Here is a 25423-nt window from a genome sequence, read left to right on the forward strand (position 1 = left end):
GAGAAGAAGGAGAGAAAAGGAGGTGATATTTCTAGCATCCCTGGGAGCTTGGTGGTGGCCGAACCTCTTCATCTTTGGAGGAGCTTTTGGTGGCCGAAACCTAGAAGAAAGAAGAAGGTGCTTGGTGGTTCTCATCTCGGAAAATCGTTGCTCACACAACGTCCGAGGTTAGAAGAGGAATACGGTAGAAGATCAAGAGGTTATTTTTGCTTACAAAGAAAGGTATAACTAGTAATTGTTTTCCGCATCATACTAGTTTTCTTTGTATAGTTATTTTTGGAAATACCAAACACAAGAGACATATGATTCTAGAGTTTTCAGATTTGTTTCGAGATTGTGTTTCTTTTCTTTTATTTTTTGAATTTGTGATTCGATTGTTCTTTTTGGTTAACCTAGAGTTATTTAAGGAAATTAAATATTAGCTTTCTTTAAAAGGCTTTGTCTAGGCGGTGGTGGTTGCTCTCATATTCAAGAAGGCCATGTGCCTCGCCATGCAGTCCTGGAAGCCAATTTTGAAAATTAATATTTAATGGAATTAATAACATAGGTGGATTTGAATCAATAGTGTTAAGTTCCGCTTGCGATTCAAATCTAAATCATTAAGAACAGATAAGTTAAATTTGGAATCAATGATGTTAAGTTCCATCTGCGATTCCTAATTTAACTTCTAAAGAACACAAAATGTTATTTAAGGAAAGGTTCGACACTTGTACAAAATTTTTGTACAGTGGAACCGGTACGATTTTCCTAGGACTAACCAATAACAGCAGGGAGAAGAAGCTGCATTGTCAGATCTGTGTTGTTGAACGTTTACTTAACTTGCATTTTTATTTGAATCCTGCAATACCCTGCTCAGATCTAAAGATTTGTTAGTATAGCATACATTTTAGTCTTTGCTTTTCCTTTCTTATTTCAGTTCTTGTTTGAATCTTCTCTGAAATTCAGGTTCCAATGTTTTCTTCTTTGCAATTCTGATTTTATTGAGTTGTGCAATCTGAATCTTGATGAGTTATTCAATGAATTTGCAATTTAATCTTTGTTTTGAATTAGGAATTCTGATAAACACTAGTTGTTTAGATTGGTAATTTAGCTAACTAACTTTCATTCTATGCATTGGAGTTGTGGTACTGTGCTTAAGTTTGAATGTAGAATGAGTCACTTAACATTTTCATTGTCTACATATTCTTGATTGAAATTTTGAATTTAAGTCTTGGTTAATGAGTTGAATGTTGAAATTGATTGTGTTATTGAATGGAATGTTATTTTCGGTTCTTGTAATTGCAATGAGAACTTGAAAGTTTTATTTCTGTGAACTTGAATGGAAGGTAGTTTAATTAACTCATTTGATTCAATGATGCTTAATTGTTGTTAGCTTGATGATGTAAGAAGTCGATTTGTGAATTAATTCTAGAATTAACACACATTCACTAGTTAACCTTAGAAAAATACGACTTAGGACTCGTTGCTACAACACTTGTCTTAATCTTAATGAGTTTCAATTTTAATTAATTTGGAACGCCTTTTGACATGCAAAATGACCAACACCACCCCGCTGCACCAACATATTCTACTATTCATCGCCTTCCACTAGATTACTGACTTGAGCGTTAGAGTGCTTGTGTCGGGACTCCTTCCTTAGTCCGATTGCTAACGCTCATTTTGACACGTATGACCATTTGAAGTTATTTTTTCCAACAAGAAGTCTTCACTCAGTCAAAACATTAGAACCACCACATTAAAACATACACACACACCATATGTGCCCAATTGATCTATTTTTCAGTGCAATACTATGTAATCATTAAATGTTGATTCCCTCTTGCTTCATAGAAATAAATGTAAGAAATATATGAATCTTAGTATTCGATTATATAATTTTATTGTACAAACATCTCAAATATATATGTAGGAATATATGTCGTGGAGGTACGTAGGTGATGAACAGATGATCTCGTAAACCATTCAATTTTTAATATAATAGTAAGCCATTATAAGTTGAAAGCCACAACTCTTTTATTCATACAAGATATATCAATCCAAACTATAGTTTACGTAAGATGGTCTTCAAATTCGACAACTTTATATGTCTTTAATTTATATATTCAAACTTAGTATTGTTTATGACCTAATATGTCTTTGTGGTTTATTAACTATTACACACAATTTACTACTTAGGAGGTGTCCGAGAAGTAATCTTGTATAGTTACTCGAACAGCTATAGGAATTCGCACCAAGTGCTTTCCCCCATCACTCCATGTCAAGCTTCCGAAGTTGAAGTCTCCTTGCACCGCATGCAGTGAGGTGAATGTTAGAGCAAAAGTTTGTACCTTGTGGAAAGCATTGAACTTGAGGACCGAAGGCTCCACAGAAATCTTAACACCCGGAGGTGATTCTACTATTGCTCTGTATATCGTATCTGTGTCGCCTACGTTCGTGACGGTTCTCTTTACTGTCACAGATGTTTTGAGATCAGAAATGGATATGGAGGGCAGATTCAAGTGATACAAATGAGCATCCACCAAGTCACAGTTTGATGCATCACTAGTGCAGTTAAAGAACTTGAAGTAATCATTTGGATCAACGTCGTAAATTAGTCCGGGATCCAAAGCTCTGTTAGGATTGATGTGACCACCACCGAAGTCGAAAGGATCAGCGAGCTTTCTAGGAATTCCATCCGCTTCGATAGGGAATCCATATGCGTTGGTCGTGTAAGCTTCATAAAATGGCAATATTCATATGATCAACAAAATTTGCTCAAAGAGTTTGAGGGAAGAACTGTAATAAGTTTGATGACTAATTAATTGACTTACCGGTAGTTACGAGTGCGGATTTAATAGCAGCGGGAGACCATTCTGGATGTGCTGCTTTGAGAAGAGCTGCTACTCCGGTAACATGAGGGCATGCCATCGATGTTCCAGACAGAAAATAATATGAATTAAACCTTGCAGCTAAGATACTTACTCCGGGAGCTGTGATATCCGGCTGTCAAATGGCAAATGTTAATTGCATTGATTATCTCTCTTAATGAATAATTTCAGGAAGCACACATAGAACTAATTTAGATCTTTTTAATTAGAAAATAAAAGCTTTAAAATTTCTTTCCTAGTAATGGGCAGAAAAGGAATTATTCACCGATCGATATAGTAGATCAACAAAAATAGTACCTTTATAAGATCCGGATAGTCTAAACTTGGTCCCCTCGAGGAGAAAGCTGCCACCCTAGGAGACATCACTCTACTCCCCACAATATTGTTAGCTGGGCTTATCGTGGCTGTTGGAGATGATGTGTCACTGTGGGTCTTAAACGATATTAGCATAATTTGCGCATGCAGAAGAACAAATGTTTGATTAAGAAAACTGATTCAGTGTAGAAAACACACCTTAATTGTATATATTCCTTTATTTGTAGCATTACGTCATTGTCTACAAGGAGATAGATAAATCTCCTATAATCTTGGAGCAGGCCGATTGGGGATCTAGCAAAGATAACACCTTCTGCTTGAGCTTCTATCAAGCTATTCACTACTTGAGACATGCTGCGAGAGGCATCACCAGCGCCCGATGGAATGTCTCCAGGAGCAAATAAAGAATCGGCGCACACTACAATCTTTCCTGCTATATTTGTGGAATTTAGCTCATCTGTTGAACAACTGCAGCAGATAGCAAGTATGCATGCAATTACAATTTTAATTAATATGCCTTTTTAATTCCCAACACCTGAATGAAACTAAATGATACCTTCTAATTAGTAATAATTCTGTAGAATTAGATCCATCATTGGATGCATGATAGAATGACTGTCCCTGCAATAATAGTATTAGAATCAAATTAACTAGTAAGGAACTGATTGTGTCGATTAGAAGTAAAAAAAAATTATGTGGTCACTAGCTCTTACCACCAACTTTTGATTGTTTCCGAGTGTGATAATCGTAGGAAAAGAGCGGTCGATTGTGCTGGCTCCTACTGTAATCACCCATGGAAGCTCATTGCTAATGGTTTGAGGAAGCGGACCATCATTGCCCGCTGAGAAGATCACTGTTATCCCCTTTGCTAAGCATGTATTGTGACAAAACTTTGGAAAAATCTAGCACCGAGTGAAAGTGACAAGATGTCGACACCGTCATGCACAGCATCATCGATAGCCTTGATCAAGGCGGCTTCTGGACAACGGATAGCGCCTCCCCAACACGCCTTGTATATGGCTAGCCGAGCATGAGGAGCGCCGCCTCTTGCTGTGCCCACACCAAGTCCATAAAAGCTTGTGTTGGAGACGAATGAACCTGCTGCGGTGGAGGCTGTGTGTGTGCCATGGCCGCTATAGTCTCTGGGAGATTTATAGTCTACGTTGAGATAGGAAGCGTTAACGCCTCTGGCGTACCATCTTGCACCGATGATCTTTCGATTGCAATTGTTCATGGTGAAGTTTTGACCTGTTTCACACGTGCCTTTCCAACGAGATGGTATTGGTCCATAACCATAGTCGTTAAAGCTCTTTGATTCTGGCCAAATGCCTACAGATACTTATGTATGTCATTATTGTTGGGCTAACCAGGTGTGAGATTGCTATTTTGAATTTATAGGATTGAGAATTCATGCTTGCCTGAGTCGACAACTCCGATAATGATATCTTCGCCAAACGTGCCTCTTTGAAGCAGTCCCATTGGTTGGTGTTGGTCGTAGCTTAGTCCAAGATAGTCCCAACTTCGTGTAGTATGCAGTTCAAGACTACTGCTTACTTTTATACTAATCACTTCCGGTAATTCTACATGACAAAGGTTTTCAGTTGAACTGATTCTAGTTAAAGATCAAATAAGCATATGCCTTATGCTAATGTTTTTCAACGGAAACTGTCTATTTTAGTAAGCTGCATTCTAGAAAATAGGAGCTCTCGTATAAAATGATATATATATAAATTAGTACCTCTTATTTGTTGAGCTTGGGAATCTGTTAGCATGGCTGCAAACCCTGAGAAGCCATGTCTATAACTGTAAACAATTGAGCTCAGAGCTTCTTCCTTACTGAAAAATATCACCCATAAATTGGATTTAGTATCTTTATTGTAACTTTCTAAGTATATAAAGGTATAAAAGTACAGAAGTAGGGATGACTAAATCAGATTTTATATCCTCAATATTCATCTTTATTTATTATATTCATCCCTATACCTATCTTTATGATTATCAGGTATTTAACTTTCATCCTCATTTTCATCCCCATATGTTTCTTTGTGGTAATAAATATGGGGATGAAAATTGTTGTTATCATATATAGGAGGTTCTATCGATTTTTTGTTATCATTTTTGATAATTTTCATATTTTAGGTATTTAAGTTATTTTTGATATTTTAGATATATTTTATAATTTTTATAATTTTATATTTTTTATATTTTGAGTCTGTTTATGAATTTAGGGTTATGATTCTATTAATATTTTTTTCCTTTATTTAGAATTTCTTTAATTTTTTTATAAAATAAAAAAAAAGAGCTGCTTTTCTCACCCCTTGTTGACACCCTCCCCTCTCCGGGCCCATCATAAAATATAATGATATTTACCCATCTACCCTTTTCCTTATTCCTCATTCACGTTTTTTTTTAATTTTTTTAAGTTTTGTTTTTCTAATTAATTTTATTTTTTATCAGTTTTATTTTTTAATAATTTTTTATTATATATTTTAATCTTTGTTTATTTTTTATGTTAGATTTTAAGAATTATTATTTGTAAAAATTTAAATAGTTTAAAAATATCGATCAAAATAAAAATTATATATATATATATATATATATATATATATATATATATATATTTTGAGGGGGCAGTGCCCCGTTTTATTTTGTTTTGTTTTATTTTATTGATTCTTGTTTTTTTAATCAGTTTTTTTAATAATTTTAATTCTTTTTAATTTTTTTTATTATATATTTATAATATTTTATTTATTTTTAGTCGTAGATTTTCGCACACACTCCCTTCCCAGTTCCATCATATTATTTACCTTTATACCATTTTTTTTAATTTTTTTAAATATTTTTTCTGACAAAAATGTCATGTTTTTTTTATATTTGTAATATGAGATTGGATCTTTTGTCCTCAATTTTCTCTGTCCTCTTATCCCACTCGCCGCCTCGAGCCCACTACCGGCGGCCTCTGGTCGTCACCCCGACCAGAACTATACCCTAAGGGAAGGTGAACCCGGGGGTCACTATCAAGGCGATCGACATCGAAATTCGGTCGAATTTAAGCAGAGACTCAGATCGTCGACGAAGAAAAGTTTACTCAAATCCGACCGAATTTCGGTGTTGATCGCGTCGATGGCGACTGCATTCACCTTCCTCCTAGGATATAGTTTTAATTGGGGCGACGGCCGGAGGCCGCCGGCGGTGCCGCTGACGATGGGCTGGGGCAATGAGTGGGACACGGGGACAGGTGATATTGGGATAGAGGATTTGATATCTTATAATCTTTGTTTTTTTTAATAGTAGATTTTAGGGGTTATTATTTATAAAAAATTTAAAAGTAAAATATGGATAAAAATAAAAAAAAAATTGATGAAAAAATAATAAATAAAATTTATTTTAAAAAATAAAACTAAGGAAGTAAACAAAATTGAAAAAAATAAAACTAAGAAAGTAAATAAAATTGGAAAAAAAATAAAATAATTTGTTATTTTAAAGAATAGGGGTAAAAAGGTCATTTAACAGGGGAGAGAGAGGGGGTGTGCTGTCAGAGGAGGTGGGAAAAACAATTTATATAAAAAAAATTATAGTTTCATTTTTTTTTTTTTGAGTTAGAGAGTATATAAATATATGTTTAGTTGTACGGTAAATTAATCTCTATTATTAAATAATATTTTATTTTACTAAAAATCTAAAGGATAATCATTATTTTTTCGTCAGTTGGTATCAGAGTTGATAGTGTCCAATTGTAGGGCTGTAAATGAACTAAGTGTTCATGAACAAGCTTGGTGTTCGACTTGGTAAGAGCTTATTTATATTCGTTCAATATATATAAGATTAATTAAACAAACAAGCTTGAACATATATGTGTTCAGCTCGTTAACGTTCATGAACAATGTTCGTGAACCATGTTTATGAACAATGTTCATGAATCATATTTATTAATAAAATTTTTTTCAATATGCTAAATAAATAATAAAATAAAATAAAATAAAATTTAAATTATCAATCTTAATAACGAATCAAACAATTAAAAGTTTCAAACAATCAAACAAACTTAAAAAAAAATTTAAAAAATCAAACAAACTTCAATTAAGAGCTTGATAACATCTAAACGAACCTAGTTCAAGCCAAGCTCGAATCAAGCTCAAGCCAAGCTTGAATTGAGAGCTTGATAACATCTAAACGAATCAAGCTCAAGCCAAGCTTCAAACAAACTCAAGATCATACAAAATAAATCAAGCCAAGCTTGAACACTCATTTCAAAAGATTGATTTATTTTAAGCTCGAATCGGCTCGGTTATCTTATCAAATAAATTTGAATACCATAAAGCTCAGTTCAATTCGACTTATTTATAACCCTATTCAATTGAGAAAATCGAATATCAGTTCTAAGAAAAGTTTCGAAGGAAGAAGTCTTGACACTTGAGAATTGAGAATTGAGAATTGAGAATTGAGAATTGAGGATTTTCAAAGATAAATCATTTAATTTATCTAAATCATAGATCAATAAAATAGAGTTTTTTTTTCTTTACTATAGAGAAGTTCGGAATAGGACGAAGGTGAGATCCAGCACCGATATGGTATGATAGCTCCTTGATGGTATGAGAATTTATTGATGGAGAAAAACATAGGAGAGAATGACGTCCCTTCCAAATCTTCATGCCAGACCGCACCGATTCTCCCTCGGACACCAGTGTTGAACCGTTCAGGTTTGTCTCTTTCTTGAGAAGGCGCGACGCGGTCAAAGGAAGAAGAAGAGCCGGCGCCTTCCGACCGCCTCTCTATCGGTTTCCCATTCATCGTCGACCCTAACCCTAACGCCGACCACCATTTAATTCAATCCCTAGAGATCTCGATTCTACCGCCGGGAGACAGAGAGAGGAGGAGGATCTGATCGTGGAGATGGAGCAGTGTTGGACTTTAATCAAAGTCCTTGGAAAGATTGGGTAAAGATGAAGCTTCGGCGACGAGGCCTCCGAACCCGGCGATGCCTTACCTAGAGGACTGCTGGAGCGAGGACGAGACTTCTTCGCATGTCGACGCCTGGGGAGACCGCTTCATCGAGCTCAACCGCCGAAACCTCCGCCAGAAGCCGTGGCAGGAGGTCGCCGACGCCATCAACTCCCATCGTGGGACCAGCCGCCGGCCGTCCTGCACCGACGTCCAGTGCAAGAACCGGATCGACAAGCTCAAGAAGAAGTACAAGGTCGAAAAGTCCCGGGTCGCTGGCAGCGGCGAGAGCCAAAAGCCCTTCTTCTTCCGGCTCGACGCCCTCGTCGGATCTGCCCCGCCGCCAACCTCGAAGAAGCAATCCGGGTCGCCACCGCTTGCTCTGGCGCTCCCTTCCCATCAGAAAGGTTCCGCCTTGCCCGTCGCCTCCGCCGTGCGACCGGCGAAGTCGAAGAAGAAGCGTACTGCCGTCGCCTCCTCCGCTGTGGACATCCCTTTCTTCAGGTGCGCTGCGGTTGCAGCGGCTACAGAAGGCAAGAACGATATCGACGAGGCCGAGGTAATTGTGAAGATGGTTCTTTCGGAGTCCATTTTACCCGCCGATCGTTATCTAGAGTCGTTCTAGGCATTCTCCACCCATCCATTGAAGTGGAGATGAAGGTGGTGGCGGCTTTGGAAGAGAAGAAGTCCGCCATGGTTGAAAAGGAAGCAGAGGAGGATGCGTCCAATTGTGATCTTGATGGAAGTAATTCAAACATCTCCGCCTCAGAGGCTGCTACTATCATCAATTCCATCCTTGCCACCACTCCTGCTGTTCCTTCAGATATGGAAGTCTCAAAGATGGAGTTCGATGCCGATACAATTTTGCAACATTGCAAGGACAGTCTCCAGGGAGAAGCAATGCATTCTCAAGGAGCATTTGCTATTTTTTTCCTTCAGCTTTGATGGTGTGAAATTTTCAGCTTTTGAAAGTGACAATGGTATTAGTGCCACACGCAATGTTGATGTTGTGGAAGGAGCAGTCTTAAAAACGGAAGCGGATAGTTTTCCGGTGTCTGAATGGCAGCAAGGAAAGGTGGATAGTATTATGGAGGTATCCATACGACCATACCACCACATCTAATGGTAGGTGACTTCAAAGGAATAAAGGTCCAAGAAGCAAAGCCTATGATTAGGAATAAACTTCTAGAATCAGGAGATGCAGTTATGTAGAGGGAGCCTGAGAAAAAAATCATGTCCAGATCAGGTGATGAGTGTGTTGTGGCACTGACAGGTCACTGGTACATCACCTATGGTGAGGCTGAGTGGAAGAGTAAGGCTGAGGATTGTTTAGCCAAGATGAACTTGTACTGCAAAGAAACAAGAAGTGGTTTTGAGCACACACTAAGTTGGCTTAATCAATGGGCATGTTCTCGGTCTTTTGGATTTGGCACATGTATTCCTTGGGATGAGCAATTTCTGGTCTAATCACTTTCAGATTCAACACTCTCTATGGCCTTCTATACTGTTGCTCATCTATTGCAATGCGGAGACATGTATGGATTTGATCATTCTTCCGTGAAGCCAGAACAAATGACTGATGATGTCTGGGATTATATCTTTGGTGGAGGTCCTCAGCCAAAATCAGATGTCCCTATGGTTCTTCTTAACAAGAGGAAGCAAGAATTTGACTATTGGTACCCATTTGATCTTCGTGTAGCAAAGACCTTATTCAGAACCATCTCACTTTCTATAACTATAACCATACAACACTGTTCTCTGAATGCCATTGGCCTTGTGGCTTTCGAGGCAATGGACATCTTATGCTGAACTCTTAAAAGATGTCTAAATCAACTGGAAATTTCAGGACTCTTCGTCAGGCAATAAAGGAATTCTCCTCTAATGCCACGAGGTTTTCCCTTTCAGATGCTGGGGATGGAAGAAGTCTGAATAAAGCTCTCAAGACTGGATTCTATGACCTTCAAGCTACTAGGGATGAATAGAGGCTATCTTGTGGGCCAGTAGAGCATGTTTGGCATAATATTCTAAAGAAGGATGGTTTTATTGTAAATGCTGGCTAGCCTGTTTGATGCACCAGGCCTTACTCTAAAACTTGCTAACAGTACGTGCTTGCTAGATGATCTTCCTCTTGGAATATCATCTGAACTCGACATCTGAACTCGAGGATGAGTTTTTTTCAATCTTGGACGACCGAAGCAGGAGGTTCTACAAACTTTTATAAAAGAAATAAATTATTCCAATGAACTTATGATATTTATTAAATTCTTTAAAATTAAGTGTTGGTTGAATTTTTTATAGAAAAGAAAATGAGATGCATGTTGATCAAATAAAAAGGCGAAATAAGTTTTTTTTCTAAAGTAGAAAGTGGGTTAAAATTTTCCTTACCCATAATAAAAAATATACATACTGAAATATTCAATTCTTTAAGTAGGTCTAAAATTCTCTCTGTATCCTCTTGAATATCAAATTCCCGGTTGAATTCAGATAAAACCACCCTTCAGTTTTACCCTTCAAGACGAATAGAACAAGTTTTGAATTAAGTATTTACCTTCCTAGTAAAGAAGACAACAAGTCATGGTGGGATGAAGTCACAAGATTTGGATCTTCGTGCCGCCTCTCTCCAAGGTATACAATATATAACTGAAAAAGGAAGATCAAACATATTTTCTGATTTCAATTGTCGTCTTCTTCGTCTAAATATGATTCTTTTTTCATTAATTATGTGTACATATGTATATAGACATATAGGAAATAAAGAAAAGGCAGTAGGACTCTAACCTTTGCCGATGGTTGACTTCCATTTGCTATCATCTGGAAGGAGTTGAAAGTGAAGAGAAACAGAAGGAAGGAAACTAGAAGATGCTGTGAATCCATCTCGATTTAGCTTTGGAGGAGAAAACTCATTGTTTTGGGCTCAATTTATAATCAAAGATTGCAAGTAAGATAGAGGTTGGATTTGATATAGTCAATCTTAATTAATAGAAGGACAAAGATGAAATTGTCTCACCAACTTTCCAGTTTGGACAAGTTCAAGGTTTCATTATTTACATCTTAATTTGATAATGAGTTTATTAATCTAACAATTATGTTAAATTAAGTGGGATCTCAATTTGAAATTCATAACTAGATGAATACAAGTATTAAGTTCGGGCGAGTCCTACTGAAGTTTATTTGGTTTACTGGAGGAGGTCGAACTTTAGTCGGGTGGGACACGAATCAATTGAGTTCGCTCAAGTTTTGTCAGAGTTGGTTGAGAATTTTTTTTTTAAAAAAAAAAGGTTCAAAAACTAAGTTAAAAATGATATCATATTTTAAGTGAAATGTTTTCAAATAATCTTCGTAACTATGCTCTTCAATCGTTTATTAGGAATAACGAAATTGTCATCTCAAGTAATATTTAATTAATAAATTAATCACTTGGAAAATTCTGACTCTTGACTTTGTCCATTTATTTATTATGAATACTACTTTTAACTAAATCATTATCCATTAACTTGACTTCATAAGAAACATGGATTCACATTCTTCATTCTTTGTGAATTTATGTGCAATTCAATTATGCATAAAATAATAATAATAATAACAAGTGCATTTTCATTATCTAAAAAATCATTAGACCAAGTAAATTAATCATGGATGTCTCTTCCTATCCCATTAATTAATTCAAAGACAAACACGAGATAAGTACCACACACTTTCATTGTCCTTTCAAAATTATTTTTATTCAAAATTTACTGAGGAATCTAACTATCTTGATTGCTCAGACAACAATAGGGAACAGATAAGAAAAACAATATTATAGTAAAATCTTCAAAAATATTTCATAAAAACACTGAGACACATGTTCCGTAACAGAAATAAAATGGCTTTTCCAATACCTTGAAAATATTTTTCCACGGTTCTTTTCCAAGTCACATGTGTGTTTAAATTTGATCTATTAGGTATGAATGTACAAGTCGGCACCTATTCAAAATAATTTTCTTTAAACATATTTGAATACATTAAAATAGCAACTTTCACAAGCCTTGAGCTATAGATGTCTTTTCCACTGTAATTGTAGGATTAAGTGAATAATAACACATCCTGTCTAGACAATGACTAAGAGATCAGGTATAATTAAGTGGTTTTATAAACTGAGGAATTATGCATTATATATAATAAGTGTTTGACGATATGTATACTTTTTTGTTGTTTTTTCCAAACCTGAGGCAGCCTTCAATAGGGAACAAGGTATAAGTTCATGTCCAAATTTTGTTGTCCCAAAAATTTTCCTCCTTCATTATTCAGTCTGGTCAAGTCAAATAACAAATGCTTGTAAGATTATTTAAAGCTAGCTGATCACAATCTCACACAATTTCATAGAGGAAAATTTCCATAAATCAAAGAATATGGATCCAAACCCCTGTTAATTATGAAATAAACAATAAGACCAGGTCTTCTAAGAAGAGACCCAACTTACCTTAAAAATATAATAATTTTTAAACTTAGACAAGTTTTAAGAATTAAAAAAAAAAATAAAGTTCAAAACAAAGAATTTAGCCTTATTTTGAACTGCATCACTAGTTATCTAGCTTACAAAGTGTTTTGTTGTATTTCGTGAACAAAAGGCACAATTGAGTTCTAGCTACTCATTAAGATCTTTTTTAGCAAAGATAATTTTAATTTTGGTCCAGACCAGAATAAGTCATTTTAGTCTAAAATAGAATATTTTGATATTTTTATTTTATAGAAAAAAACTATTGTAGTGCCGGATTGATTTGATTAGTGAAAGATAATTTATGACCTACTAAATTAACTACCCAATATAGGTTAGTAATATTGGATATATGCCTCAAACATAATATCAATAGAAAGAAAATATACATAATTCCTAGAATTAAGTAGTGGAAATTAAAGGATGGGAAGTAAAATCTATTTAAGGAGAAGGTAGAAGTACAAGCATTAGGTGAAATATACAATGACTCTAATATAACATGGGATAAGATGATATCAAAGTTGAAAATAGTAGTTAAGAATGTACTTGGTGAGTCAAAGGGACATGCACAACTAAGTAAAGAATCTTGATAGTAGAATGAGAACAAGAAAAAGTGAAGGAAAAACGGATAGCTTATAAGGAATTATATATTTGTAAGAACGAAGAAAACTTTAAAAAAATATACAATAGCCAAGAAAGAAGCTAAGAAAGTAGTGAGTGAAACAAAAAATGAAACTTTTGAACGATTATATCAAAAATTGGATACAAAAGAAGGGGAAAGAGACATTTATAGAATAGCTAAAGTGAGAGAAAGAAAAACAAGAGGTCTTAGCCAAATAAAATGTATTAAAGATGAATGTAAGAGGATATTAGTAAACGATAGAGAAATAAAAGAACGGTGGAAGAGGTATTTTCATCAACTTTTTAATGAAAGTTTAGGTGACCAACTTAACTTAGGTAATTTAAGTAGGTCAAATGAGTATAGAAATTTTAATTTTTATCGGAGAATTCAAACTTCATAAGTAAAACAAACTTTAAATGAGATACACAATGGAAAAGCCGTTAGACCAGATGACATTCCGATAGAGGTATGGAAGTGCTTAGGGAAACAAGGTATTGAATGATTTACAAAATTATTTAACATGATATTGAAAACTAAAAAAATAACTGATCAACGGAGGATAAGTACTCTAGTTCTCTTATATAAGAACAAGGAAGATGTACAAAATTGTACAAACTATAGGAGTATTAAACTAATGAGTCATACTATGAAACTTTGGAAAAAAGTAATAGAAAAAATATTAAGGAATGAGACCATAGTGACAGAAAATCAATTTGGGTTGATGCCTAGAAGGTCGACAATAGAAGTTATACATCTTCTTAGACAATTAATTGAAAAATATCGGGAGCAAAAATAAGATCTACACATGGTATTCATTAACTTAGAAAAAGCTTATGATAGAGTTCCAAGAGAAATTATATGGAGAATTTTAGAAAAAAAGGTGTTAACGTGACATATAGTGAACTAGTTAAGGATATGTATAAGGATGTAACAACCAGAGTAAAGACTTCAGACGGAGTAATTGAAGCATTTTCAATAAAGATAAGGTTACATCAAGGATCAGCTCTAAGTCCCTATCTTTTTACACTAATTATGGATGAACTCACTGCGCACATTCAAGACACAGTACCATGGTGCATGCTGTTTGCAGATGATATTATTTTGGTAGATGAAATATGTGAAGGAGTAAATGCTAAAATAGAATCTTAGAGGGAAACACTAGAAGGGAAAGATTTTAAGCTTAGTAGACTAAAGACAGAATATATGGAATTTAGGTTTAGCAATATTAGAAGTAATGAACCAATTGTTAAGATAGGAGAGGACGAGTTACCCGAAACCAAGAGATTTAAATATTTAAGATCATTTTTATAAAATAATGGAGGGATTGAGAGAGATACCTTACATAGAATACAAGTAGGATGAGTGAAATGGAGGGGAGCGTCGAGTGTTTTATGTGACCATAAAGTACCTCTTAAACTTAAGGGTAAGTTCTATAAAACCGCAGTTAGACTTGCTATGTTATATAGAGCTGAATGTCGGACTATGACTCAAGCACATGAGCAAAAGATGAGAGTTGCAGAGATGAGGATGTTAAGATGGATGTGTGAATATATGAGGATGGACAAAATAAGAAATGAGACCATTAGAGAGAAAGTCGGAGTTGCATATATTGAGGAAAAACTCTGAGAGACACGTTTAAGATGGTACAGACATGTACTTCAACAACCAATAAATGCTCCAGTTAGGCGATATGAAACTATGATAAACATGCATATCAAACGAGACTTGGTTAGCAACAATAAAACAAGATAAAATTTATTTAAATATAGATGATAATATAATAGGAGATAGAGCTCAATGACATAAAAGGATTCATACAGTCGACCCTATCTATTGGGAAAAGATTTGGTTGTTATTGTTGTTGTTGTTGTATAATAGTGTTTAATGACCTGATATGTCTTTGTGATTTATTGACTATCACACACAATTCACTACGTAGGAGGTGTCCGAGAAGTAATCTTGTATAGTAACCCGAATAGCTAAAGGAATTCGCACCAAGTGCTTTCCACCATCACTCCATGTCAAACTTCCGAAGTTGAAGTCTCCTTGCACCGCATGCAGTGAGGTGAATGTTAGAGCAAAAGTATGTACCTTGTTGAAAGCATTGAACTTGAAGACTGAAGGCTCCACAATAATCTTAGCACCCGGAGGTGATTCTACTCTTGCTCTGTATATTGTATTTGTGTCACCTACGTTCGTGACAATTCTCTTTATTGTGACAGATGATTTGAGATCAGAAATGGATACGGAGGGCAGATTCAAGTGATACAAATGAGCATTCACCAAGTCACAATTTGATGCATCATTAGTGCAGTTAAAGAACTTGAAGTAATCATTTGGATCAACGTCGTAAATTAGTCTGGGATCCAAAGCTCTGTTAGGATTGATGTGACCACCACCAAAGTCGAAAGGATCAACGAGCTTTTGAGGAACTCCATCCGCTTCGATAGGGAATTGCGTTGGTCGTGTAAGCTTCATAAAAGGGCAATATTCATATGATCAACAAAATTTGCTCAAAGAGTTTGATGGAAGAACTATAATAAATTTGATGACTAATTAATGACTTACCAGTAGTTACGAGTGTGGATTTAATAACAACGGGAGACCATTCTGGATGTGCTGCTTTGAGAAGAGATATTGTTGGAACCCCAAGGTATTTTGATGTGATCAAACAAGTTAAGTTAGGTCCTGTTTGTTTTAACCCTTGTGTCTAAGTGTGCAGGAGCTTAGGAGCACAGGAAGTCGAGTGGAAGACGCGGCTAATGAGAAGGACAACATGGGAGAGAGCCGACGGGCTCGGTGCGTCCGAGGGACGAGGTTGTTAGAGTGTATACTAAAAGCCTAGCTTTTTGTAAACATTTAATTTTGAAATAAAGAATCACATTGATCAAATTATCTACATTTATGTAAAGTATAGTTGTTCAATTAATTTATATTATAGATAACATGGTGTGTGGTGTCACACACAGAAGATAATGTTATCAATTCCTTATAAATTATAAACAGTAGCTCACGACTGAGATAGAAAGGAACAAACCATTAGAATAGTCGTAGTGTAATTAGGTATTAGTTTATCTTGATTGATAAATTACACTAGTACACTCTGAGTATATTGAGCAGGACCATTTAAGGTAAGTTCTTTTTATACTGACTTAATAAAAGAACAAGACCTTTGTTATTATGGAAGTGTGTGCTCTTAATCCCGATATAATAACAAACACGTGTACTTAGTATTTATTTCTTTGAATTATCAAAGGGTGAGGTTTAGCTCGATAAATCAAGAGGCCCGATAAGTTGAGAAATGATATTATTTATAATGTGTGTTGTTGATTATAGAAGGAAATTGTGTCCTAGTAATCTAGGTTGATAATGTCCCCAAGGGGAGCTCATAAGGATTGTCATGTAAACCCTGCAGGTGGACTTAGTCCGGCATGACGATAAGGTTGAGTGGTACTACTCTTGGACTAAGATATTAATTAAAGAGAGTTGTCAGTAACTCATTTAATTAGTAGACATTCGACATCTTAAACACAGGGAGATTAACACACTCATGATAAGAAGGAGCCCAAAATATAATTTGGGATTGGTGCGGTAGTTCAATACTAATTCTTTAGTGGTATGAATTATTATTGATGAAATTAAGTTGGGTGTTCGGGGCGAACACGGGAAGCTTAATTTCATCGGGAGACCAAAACCAATTCCTCCTCTCGGTCCCTATCGTAACCTCTTATTTATAAAGTGTTATACCCACCTATACCCACCTTCCTACCCAACCTTAGGTGGCCAGCCAAGTAGGCTTGGAACCAAGCTTGGGTCGGCCAAGCCAAAGGTTGAGCCAAGTAAAGGTGGCTGGCCCTAGCTTGGAGCCCAAGCTTGGTGTGGCCGACCATATAAAAATAAAAGGGATTTTATTTAAAAATTTTCCTTATGTGGAAGCCATGATTTTAAAAGAAAGTTTAAAATTTAAATATTTTCTTTTATAGCTTTCTACAGAAGATTAAGAGAAAGATTAGATATCTTTTCTTATTTGTAGTTAAAAGGAAGATTTTAATTTTGAAGAAAACTTTTCTTTTTGAAAATCATCCACATATTTTAATAGAGAGATTTTAATTTATAAAATTTCCTTTTATAACCAACCATGAAGGAAAAAATTATTAGAGAAATTTTTATTTTAAAATTTTTGGAAACAAATAAGGAAGTTTTAATTTTGTGTTTAAAACTTACCTTATTTGGAGCATGTGAAGGGGCCGACCATGTAAAAGGTTTATAGGAAATTTTTAATTAAATTTTCCTTATTAAGCCATGGTTAGGAAAATAAGAGAATTTTAATTATAATTAAATTTCCTTATATGCTAAGACCAAGGAATATAAAAGAGGGGGTAGAGGTGCCTCACCTCACAACATATCATCTATTATTCCTCTCTCTTTTCTTCCTTAGTGTGGCCGGCCCTAATCATCATATCTTCTCTTCTTCTTGTGGTCGAACCATATCATCTCTAGGAGTTCTTGTGGTGGCCGGATTTTTCTTGGAGAAGGAGAGAAAGGAGGCTTTGCTCTTGCATCCCTTGGAACTTGAAGGTTGGTGGCCGAAACTTGCAAGAAGGAAGTTGTCTTGGTGGTTCTCATTTCGGTAGATCGTTGCCCACACAACGTCCAAGATAATTAGAGGAATACGATAGAAGATCAAGAGGTTGTTGCTTACAAAGAAAGGTATAACTAGTAATTCTATTCCGCATTATATTAGTTTTCTTTGTATGGATTTTGAAATACCAAACACAAGAGACATATGATTCTAGGTTTCAAATTTGTGATTCGAGTTTGTGTTTTTTTATTTTTTGAATTTGTGATTCGATTGTTCTTTTTGGTTAAACCTAGGGTTACTATAAGGAAATTAAATATTAAATTTCGTTGAAATCTTTGTTTAGGAAGTGGTGGTTGCTCCCATATCCAAGAAGGCCTAGTACCTCGCCACGTTTAACCTAGAAGTCAATCTTTGAAATTAATATTTAATTGAATTTGTAACATGGGTGAATTTGCATCAATAATGTTAAGTATCATTTGCGATCCAAGTCTAAACCTCTAAGAACAGATAAGTTAAATTTGGAATAAAAAATGTTAAGTTTCGTTTGCGATTCCGAATTTAATTTCTAAAGAACACAATAGGTTGTTAGGAAAGGTTCAGGACTTGTACAAAATTTTTGTACAGGAGAACCGATACGATATTCCCAGTAGCAACCAACAATTGGTATCAGAGCTAGGGTTTGCCTCTGTCTGTTTGGTTTTCAGTTTAATTATGCACATGTCATACATAATTTAGGTAGGATAATAGTAGGATGTGCTAACTCTGTGATTGCATGCTCCAACTATTATGACTTATGGTTATTGTGTGTGATTGGACCCTTGGACATGTCAAGGGCATTTTATTATGTGTGCATAATTGTATTTAACTAATACAGCAGGAGCTGTATTAGCCCTAGGATTTTACATTTATGTTCGATCTAGACTTGATGTACATTCCCTTGTGGAATATAGGATCGATGTATGTAAAATTTTATTTTTTCTGTTGCGGATCGTATCCTTGTGAGGCATGGTGTTATTAGAGGACCAGAGGCGCAGCGGAAAAGGAAGCTCGATGGACCCGATGACATGAACCCTAGGGCTGGCAGCACGCAAAGGACAGTAATGGAAAAGGCCATAATAGTTGGAAAATTAATTTCCATATTTACTGCTTTTATTTACTGTGATGTATGTGATGTGTGCTTGCTAGGTTAAAATTCCTCACCTTAAATAACTAAGTGGGAGAGGAATTTTTAAAATAAATTCCACGGTCTCCATTACTGGTTTGTAAGTGATACAAATAAACTTACGCATTGGCTCTGGGTGCCTTCCCCCATATCAGATGAGTTTGTTTGCAGATCACTAGATCAAACTTTCATTTTGGATGATTATAGGAAATTAATTAGGAGTGTGTGATCTTCCTCATCGGAAGGGGCACAATCTTATTTAATGGACTAAGTATCAAATAATGGTATACACTTAGGCACATTTAATAGTATCCTCCCCATCGGAGTCACTGCTATTATTTGTGTGACCGAAGGAAAACCAACTATTAATTTTATTTGTCATAAAGTTAGGTTGACAAGAATAAAATTAATGGGTAAAACCTCCTCTTACAAATGTTTGATTTTATATACGTCCACACTATCGTGGCATGTAAAATTCACGGTGATTTAAGGTGTTGGTAAATTTAAATAATATTGTTTGAGGAATCAATGTTATTCTAAATTTAGAGTCTTGACCAAAGTTTATTTTGTGATTCTTAGGATGTCTTTCAACCCACTGACTATCATACTGAAAGAGAACAAACTTACTGGTCCCAACTATATAGATTGGAAAAGAAATCTGGACATTGTCCTAACTACAGAAGGCTATAAGTTTGTACTGTCAGAGGTTTGCCCTAATGTGTCTAATAGTGATTCTAGTGAAGAGGAAATTGAGTATCATAAGAAATGGGTAAAAGCAGATGAGATGGCGTGATGTTATATTTTGGCTTTAATGTCAAATGTGCTGCAACATTAGCATCAGGATTTACCAACTGCTTATGATATAATGAACAATCTCAAGGATCTCTTCGGACACCAAGATTGGGGTGCTAGGCAAGAAGCTATGAGAAAATTAATGACAACCACCATGTCAGAAGGGACATCCGTAAGGGATCATATCCTAAAGATGATGGCTTATTTAAACGAAATACAAATCCTTGGAGGAGAAATCGATAGGGAAACCCAGATCGATATTATTCTCCAAACGCTACCCAGAATTTTTGAGCATTTTCGCCTGAACTATAATATAAATAAAAAGATGTATTCATTGGCGGAACTGTTGACAGAATTTCAGACAGCAGAAGGGTTATTTCGTCAAAATTCTCAAATTCACTTTACTGAAAATGGTTCTACTTCTAAGTTGAAAGACAAGAAGAAGAAGAAACAGGATGGCTCAGCAAAGAAGGTGAATATACCTCAAGGAACAGGACCAAAAGTTGGCATGAAGAAGCCAAAGGGCAAGTGCTTCATCTGCAAGCAGTCTGGACATTGGAAAGCGGACTGTCCTCGTAGGAGAGAGAACAATAAAGGTATATCTTATTCTGAATAACTCATCATCAATCTAATCATTTCCATAAGATCCCTATACCTTCTTTCTACTACACCATTCTGTTGGGGTGTACCAGGTGCAGTAAGTTTGGATTGAATCCTGGCTTCTGATAAGTGACTCCTAAACTATCCTAAGAGGTACTTACCACTATGATCATACCATAGTGTCTTGATACTTTTACCTTAATGTTTCTCCACATCAGCCTTGTACTCTTTGAACTAATCAAAGCACTTAGACTTGCGGCACATCAAGTAAATGTACCTGTATCTTGAATAATCATCCATAAAAGTGATGAAATATTCGAAAACACCTCTTGCCTGGATAGTCATAGGTCCACACAAATCAGAATGAACCAATTCCAACACATCTTTGGCTCTATACCCCTAAGACTTAAAAAGTCTTTTGGTTATTTTTCCTTCTAAGTAAGACTCGCAGGTTGGAAAGTTTTCCACTACCAATAAACTCCAAAGTTCATCGGCTATTATTCTTTGAATTCTACTTAAGTTAATATGACCTAACCTAGATTCCAAAGATATGATTGGTTCAAATCCGAAGGTTGCTTTCTCTTATTAGAGTTAGAAGATGTGCTATTAATTTTCATTTGTTGCATCGTGGATTATAAATTGTCAACCAACGTACCAGAACAGATAACTTCCCTATTTATCTTGATAACACCTTTGCTATCATAAATAGACAGAATATCTATCCTTGTATTGTTTAGAAACTGAAATTAATTTCTTTCTAAAATATTAGTACGTAAAGACAATTTCTTAAAACCAAGTTTTATTCCTATCAGAGGATAAACATCTCCCACTGCAACAGCTGCTACTTTTGCAGCAGTGCCCATGTAGACGATTATTTATATAGTTGTCGGGTTTCCTGGAACCCCTGCAATGAATTGCAGACATGATCAGTGGTTCCCGTATCTACACACCAGGTACCAGTAGATAATACCACTAAATATGTTTCAACAACTAATAAAATACACCGTTATTATTCTTAGTTCTGAGAGGACAGTCTACCTTAATGTCCAAGTTTTTCAATCATTATAATTGGGACTACTAAGTCTTTTCTATAGTATAACAACTAGGGGATTGACTAACATTTGAAAACCTAAGAATCACAAAAATATTTGGTCAAGACAACATCTCAAAATCCTCATGAATTTTGTATGCCACGTTAGTGTAGACGTATACAAATTCTAAAAGGAGATTTTATTCATTAATTTTAATTATCTTGTCAACCTATGACAAATAAAATTAATAGTTGGTCTGTCTTTGATCAAATATTTGGTCAAGACTCTAAATTTAAAATAATATTGATTCCTCAAACAATACTATTTAAATTTACCAACACCTCAAAACACCGTGAATTTTGCATGCTACGTTAGTGTGGACGTATACAAAATCAAACATTTGTAAGAGGAGGATTTTACCCATTAACTATCTTGTCAATCTAACTTTATGACAAATAAAATTTTCTCAAATGCCGTGAATTTTGTATGCCACGTTAGTGTGGATATATACAAATTCAAACATTTGTAAGAGGGGTTTTACCCATTAATTTTATTATCTTGTCAACCTAGTTTTATGACAAATTAATAGTTGGTTTCCCTTTGGTCACACAAGTAATAGCAGTGACTCCATTGGGGAGGATACTATTAGATGCATCTAAGTGTATACCATTACTTTGATACTAAGTCCATTAAATAGAATTGTGCCCCTTCAATTGAAAAAGATCACACACATCCTAAATAATTTCCTATAATCATCCATTAAGGAAGTTTGGTCTAGTGATCCTCAAACAAACTCATCCGTTGTGGAGGGAGACACTCAGAGCTAACCGCAAGCTTGTTGCATCACTTACAAACCAGTAATGGAGACCGTGGGATTTATATACTAATTCCTCTCCCACTTAATTATTTAAAATGAGGAATTTTAACTTATGCTAGCTTACATCACATGCACACACACATCACAGTAAATAAAAGCAATAAATATGAAAATTAATTTTCCAACTATTATCGCTTCTTCCATCACTGTCCTTCGCGTGCTACCAGCCCTCAGGTGCATGTCGTTGAGTCCATCGAGCTTCCTTTTTCCGCTGCGCCTCTAGTCCTCCGATAGCATCACGTCTCGCAAGGATACGATCTACGACAAAAATAGAATTTTTACATATATCGATCCTATATTCCATAAAGGAATGTACATGTAATCTAGATCGAAACAAAAATGTAAAATTCTAATAACTAATATAGCTCCTGCTGTATTTAATTTTACAATCATGCACACACAATAAAATACCCTTGACATGTCCAAGGGTCCAATCACACACAATATCTATATGTCATAATAGTTGGAGCCTGCAACCACAAAGTTAGCACATCCTACTATTATCCTGTCTAAATTATGTATGACATGTGCATAATCTATTTGAAAACCAAACACACAGAGGTAAACCCTAGCTCTGATACCAATTGTTGGTTGGTCCTAAGAAGATCGTACCGATTCCACTGTACAAAAATTTTGTACAAGTGTCGAACCTTTCCTAAACAACCTATTGTGTTCTTAAGAAATTAAATTAGGAATCGCAAACGGAACTTAACATTATTGATTCCAAATTTAATTTATCTGTTCTTAATAGTTTAGACTTGGATCGCAAGCGAAACTTAACACTATTGATCCGAATCAACCTATGTTACAAATTTAATTAAATATCTATTTCGGAAATTGGTTCCCATGACAAACATGGCGAGGCACATGACCTTCTTGGGTATGGGAGCATCCACCACTGCCTTGACAAAACCTCTTAACGAAATTAAATATTTAATTTCCTAAAATAACATTAGGTTTAACCAAAAATAACAATCAAATCACAAATTCGAAAAACAAAAAAAACACAAACTCGAAACAAATTCGAAACTCTAAAATCATATGTCTCTTGTGTTTGGTATTTCCAAAAATAACTATATAAAGAAAACTAGTATGATACGGAAAATAATTACTAGTTATACCTTTCTTTGTAAGCAAATAACCTCTTGATCTTCTACCGTATTCCTCTTCTAATCTCGGACGTTGTGTGGGCAACAATCTTCCGAGATGAGAACCACCCAAGCCCTTCTTCTCCAAGCAAGTTTCGGCCACCATAAAAAACTCCAAGAGATGTGAGGTTCGGCCACCACCACCAAGCTCCAAGGGATGCTAGAAACAAAACCTCCTTTCTCTTCTTCTTCTCCTAGCTAGAACCGGCCACCATCAAAAGCTCCAAGAGAAAGATGAAACCGGCCACTAAATAAGAAGAGAAGAGGAGAGGGAGAACCTCTAGGGCCGACCACACCAAGGAGGAAAAGAGAGGAAGAAATATAATAGAATTCGCTCTCATGAAGGCACCTCTACCCCCTCTTTTATAATCCTTGGTCTTGATAAATAAGGAAAATTTAAATAAAAACTTCCTTATTACTTTGCCATGAAAAGAAAATTTAATTAATTAAAAATCAATTTCCTTTTCTCACATAACATGGCTGGTCATCTTCTAATCCCAAACAAGGAGAGTTTTAATTAACACAATAATTAAAATTTCCTAATTTGTTTTCGAAAATTTATAACAATTTCTTTAATAATTTTTCCCTTCATGGTGGATTGTAAAAGGAAATTTTATAAATTAAAATCTTTCTTTTAAACATGTGGATGATTTCCAAAAAGAAAAGTTATCTCTAAAAATTAAAATCTCCTTTCAATCTACAAATAAGGAAAGATATCAAATCTTTTCTTAATCTTTTGTAGAAACTTATAAAAGGGAATATTTAATTTTTAAACTCTCTTTTAAATCATGAACATGGTTAAAAAGGGAAAGTTTTCTCAAAATTAAAATCTACCTTTCAATTTGCAAATAAGGAAAGATTTCAAATCTTTTCTTAATCTTTTGTAGAAAGCTATAAAAGGAAAGATTTAAATTTTAAACTCTCTTTTAAAACCATGTAATCCACATAAGAAAAATTTATAAATAAAATCCCTTTTAATGTGATGTGGTCCGCCACATCATGCTTGGATTCCAAGCATTGGCCGGCCACCAACTTGGCTCAACCACTTGGTCTTGGCCGGCCCTAGCTTGGGTTCCAAGCTAGCTTAGCCGACCCCCTTGGGTTGGGTAAGAAGTGGGTATGTGGTGGGTATAAATCTCTATATACAAGAGGCTACGATAGGGACCGAGAGGAGGAATTGGTTTTGGTCTCCCGATGAAATTAAGCTTCCCGTGTTCGCCCCGAACACACAACTTAACTTCATCAATAATAATTCATACCACTAAAGAATTATTATTGAACTACCGCACAAATCCCAAATTATATTTTGGGCTCCTTCTTATTATAAGTGTGTTAGTCTCCCTGTGTTTAAGATGTCGAATGTCCACTAATTAATTGAGTTACTGACAACTCATTTTAATTAATATCTCAGTCCAAGAGTAGTACCACTCAACCTTATCATCATGTCGGACTAAGTCCACCTACAAGGTTTAACATGACAATCCTTATGAGCTCCTCTTGGGGACATTATCAACCTAGATTACTAGGACACAGTTTCATTCTATAATCAACAATACACACTATAAATGATATCATTTCCCAACTTATCGGGCCTTTTGATTTATCGAGCTAAATCTCACCCTTTGATAATTTAAAGAAATGAATACTAAATATATGTGCTTATTATTATATTAGGATTAAGAGCACACACTTCCATAATAACTAAGGACTTGTTCTTTTATTAAGTCAGTATAAAAAGAACTTTCCTTAAATGGTCCTGCTCAATACACTTAGAGTGTACTAGTGCAATTTATTAGTCAAGATAAACTAATACCTAATTATACTATGACTATTCCAATCGTTTGTTCCTTTCCATCTTAGTCGTGAGCTACTGTTTATAATTTATAAAGAACCGATAACACGATCTCCTGTGTGTGACACCACACACCATGTTATCTACAATATAAATTAATTGAACGACTACACTCAGTATATATAAATGTAGATACTTGATTAATGTGATTCTTATTTCT

General features: G+C 35.2%; 1 protein-coding gene and 1 pseudogene across 1 annotated transcript; both read right to left on the reverse strand.

The window, feature by feature from the left end:
• Positions 1 to 2156: 2156 nt before the first annotated feature.
• LOC121995336 lies at positions 2157 to 11044 on the reverse strand (annotated as a pseudogene).
• A 4092-nt stretch (positions 11045 to 15136) lies between these two features.
• On the reverse strand, positions 15137 to 15697 carry LOC121995337 (subtilisin-like protease SBT3.11). The gene has a single exon (XM_042549101.1). The coding sequence runs from the start codon at positions 15695 to 15697 to the stop codon at positions 15137 to 15139; it is 561 nt and encodes a 186-aa protein (XP_042405035.1).
• Between the last annotated feature and the right edge of the window lie 9726 nt (positions 15698 to 25423).

The sequence above is a fragment of the Zingiber officinale genome, chromosome 6A, assembly GCF_018446385.1.
Source record: "Zingiber officinale cultivar Zhangliang chromosome 6A, Zo_v1.1, whole genome shotgun sequence".
Taxonomy (NCBI): domain Eukaryota; kingdom Viridiplantae; phylum Streptophyta; class Magnoliopsida; order Zingiberales; family Zingiberaceae; genus Zingiber; species Zingiber officinale.

What these genes read in the sequence shown, in the direction of transcription:
- LOC121995337 (XM_042549101.1), bottom strand. Translation starts at nt 15,697, where the DNA reads ATGAAGCTTACACGACCAACGCAATTCCCTATCGAAGCGGATGGAGTT.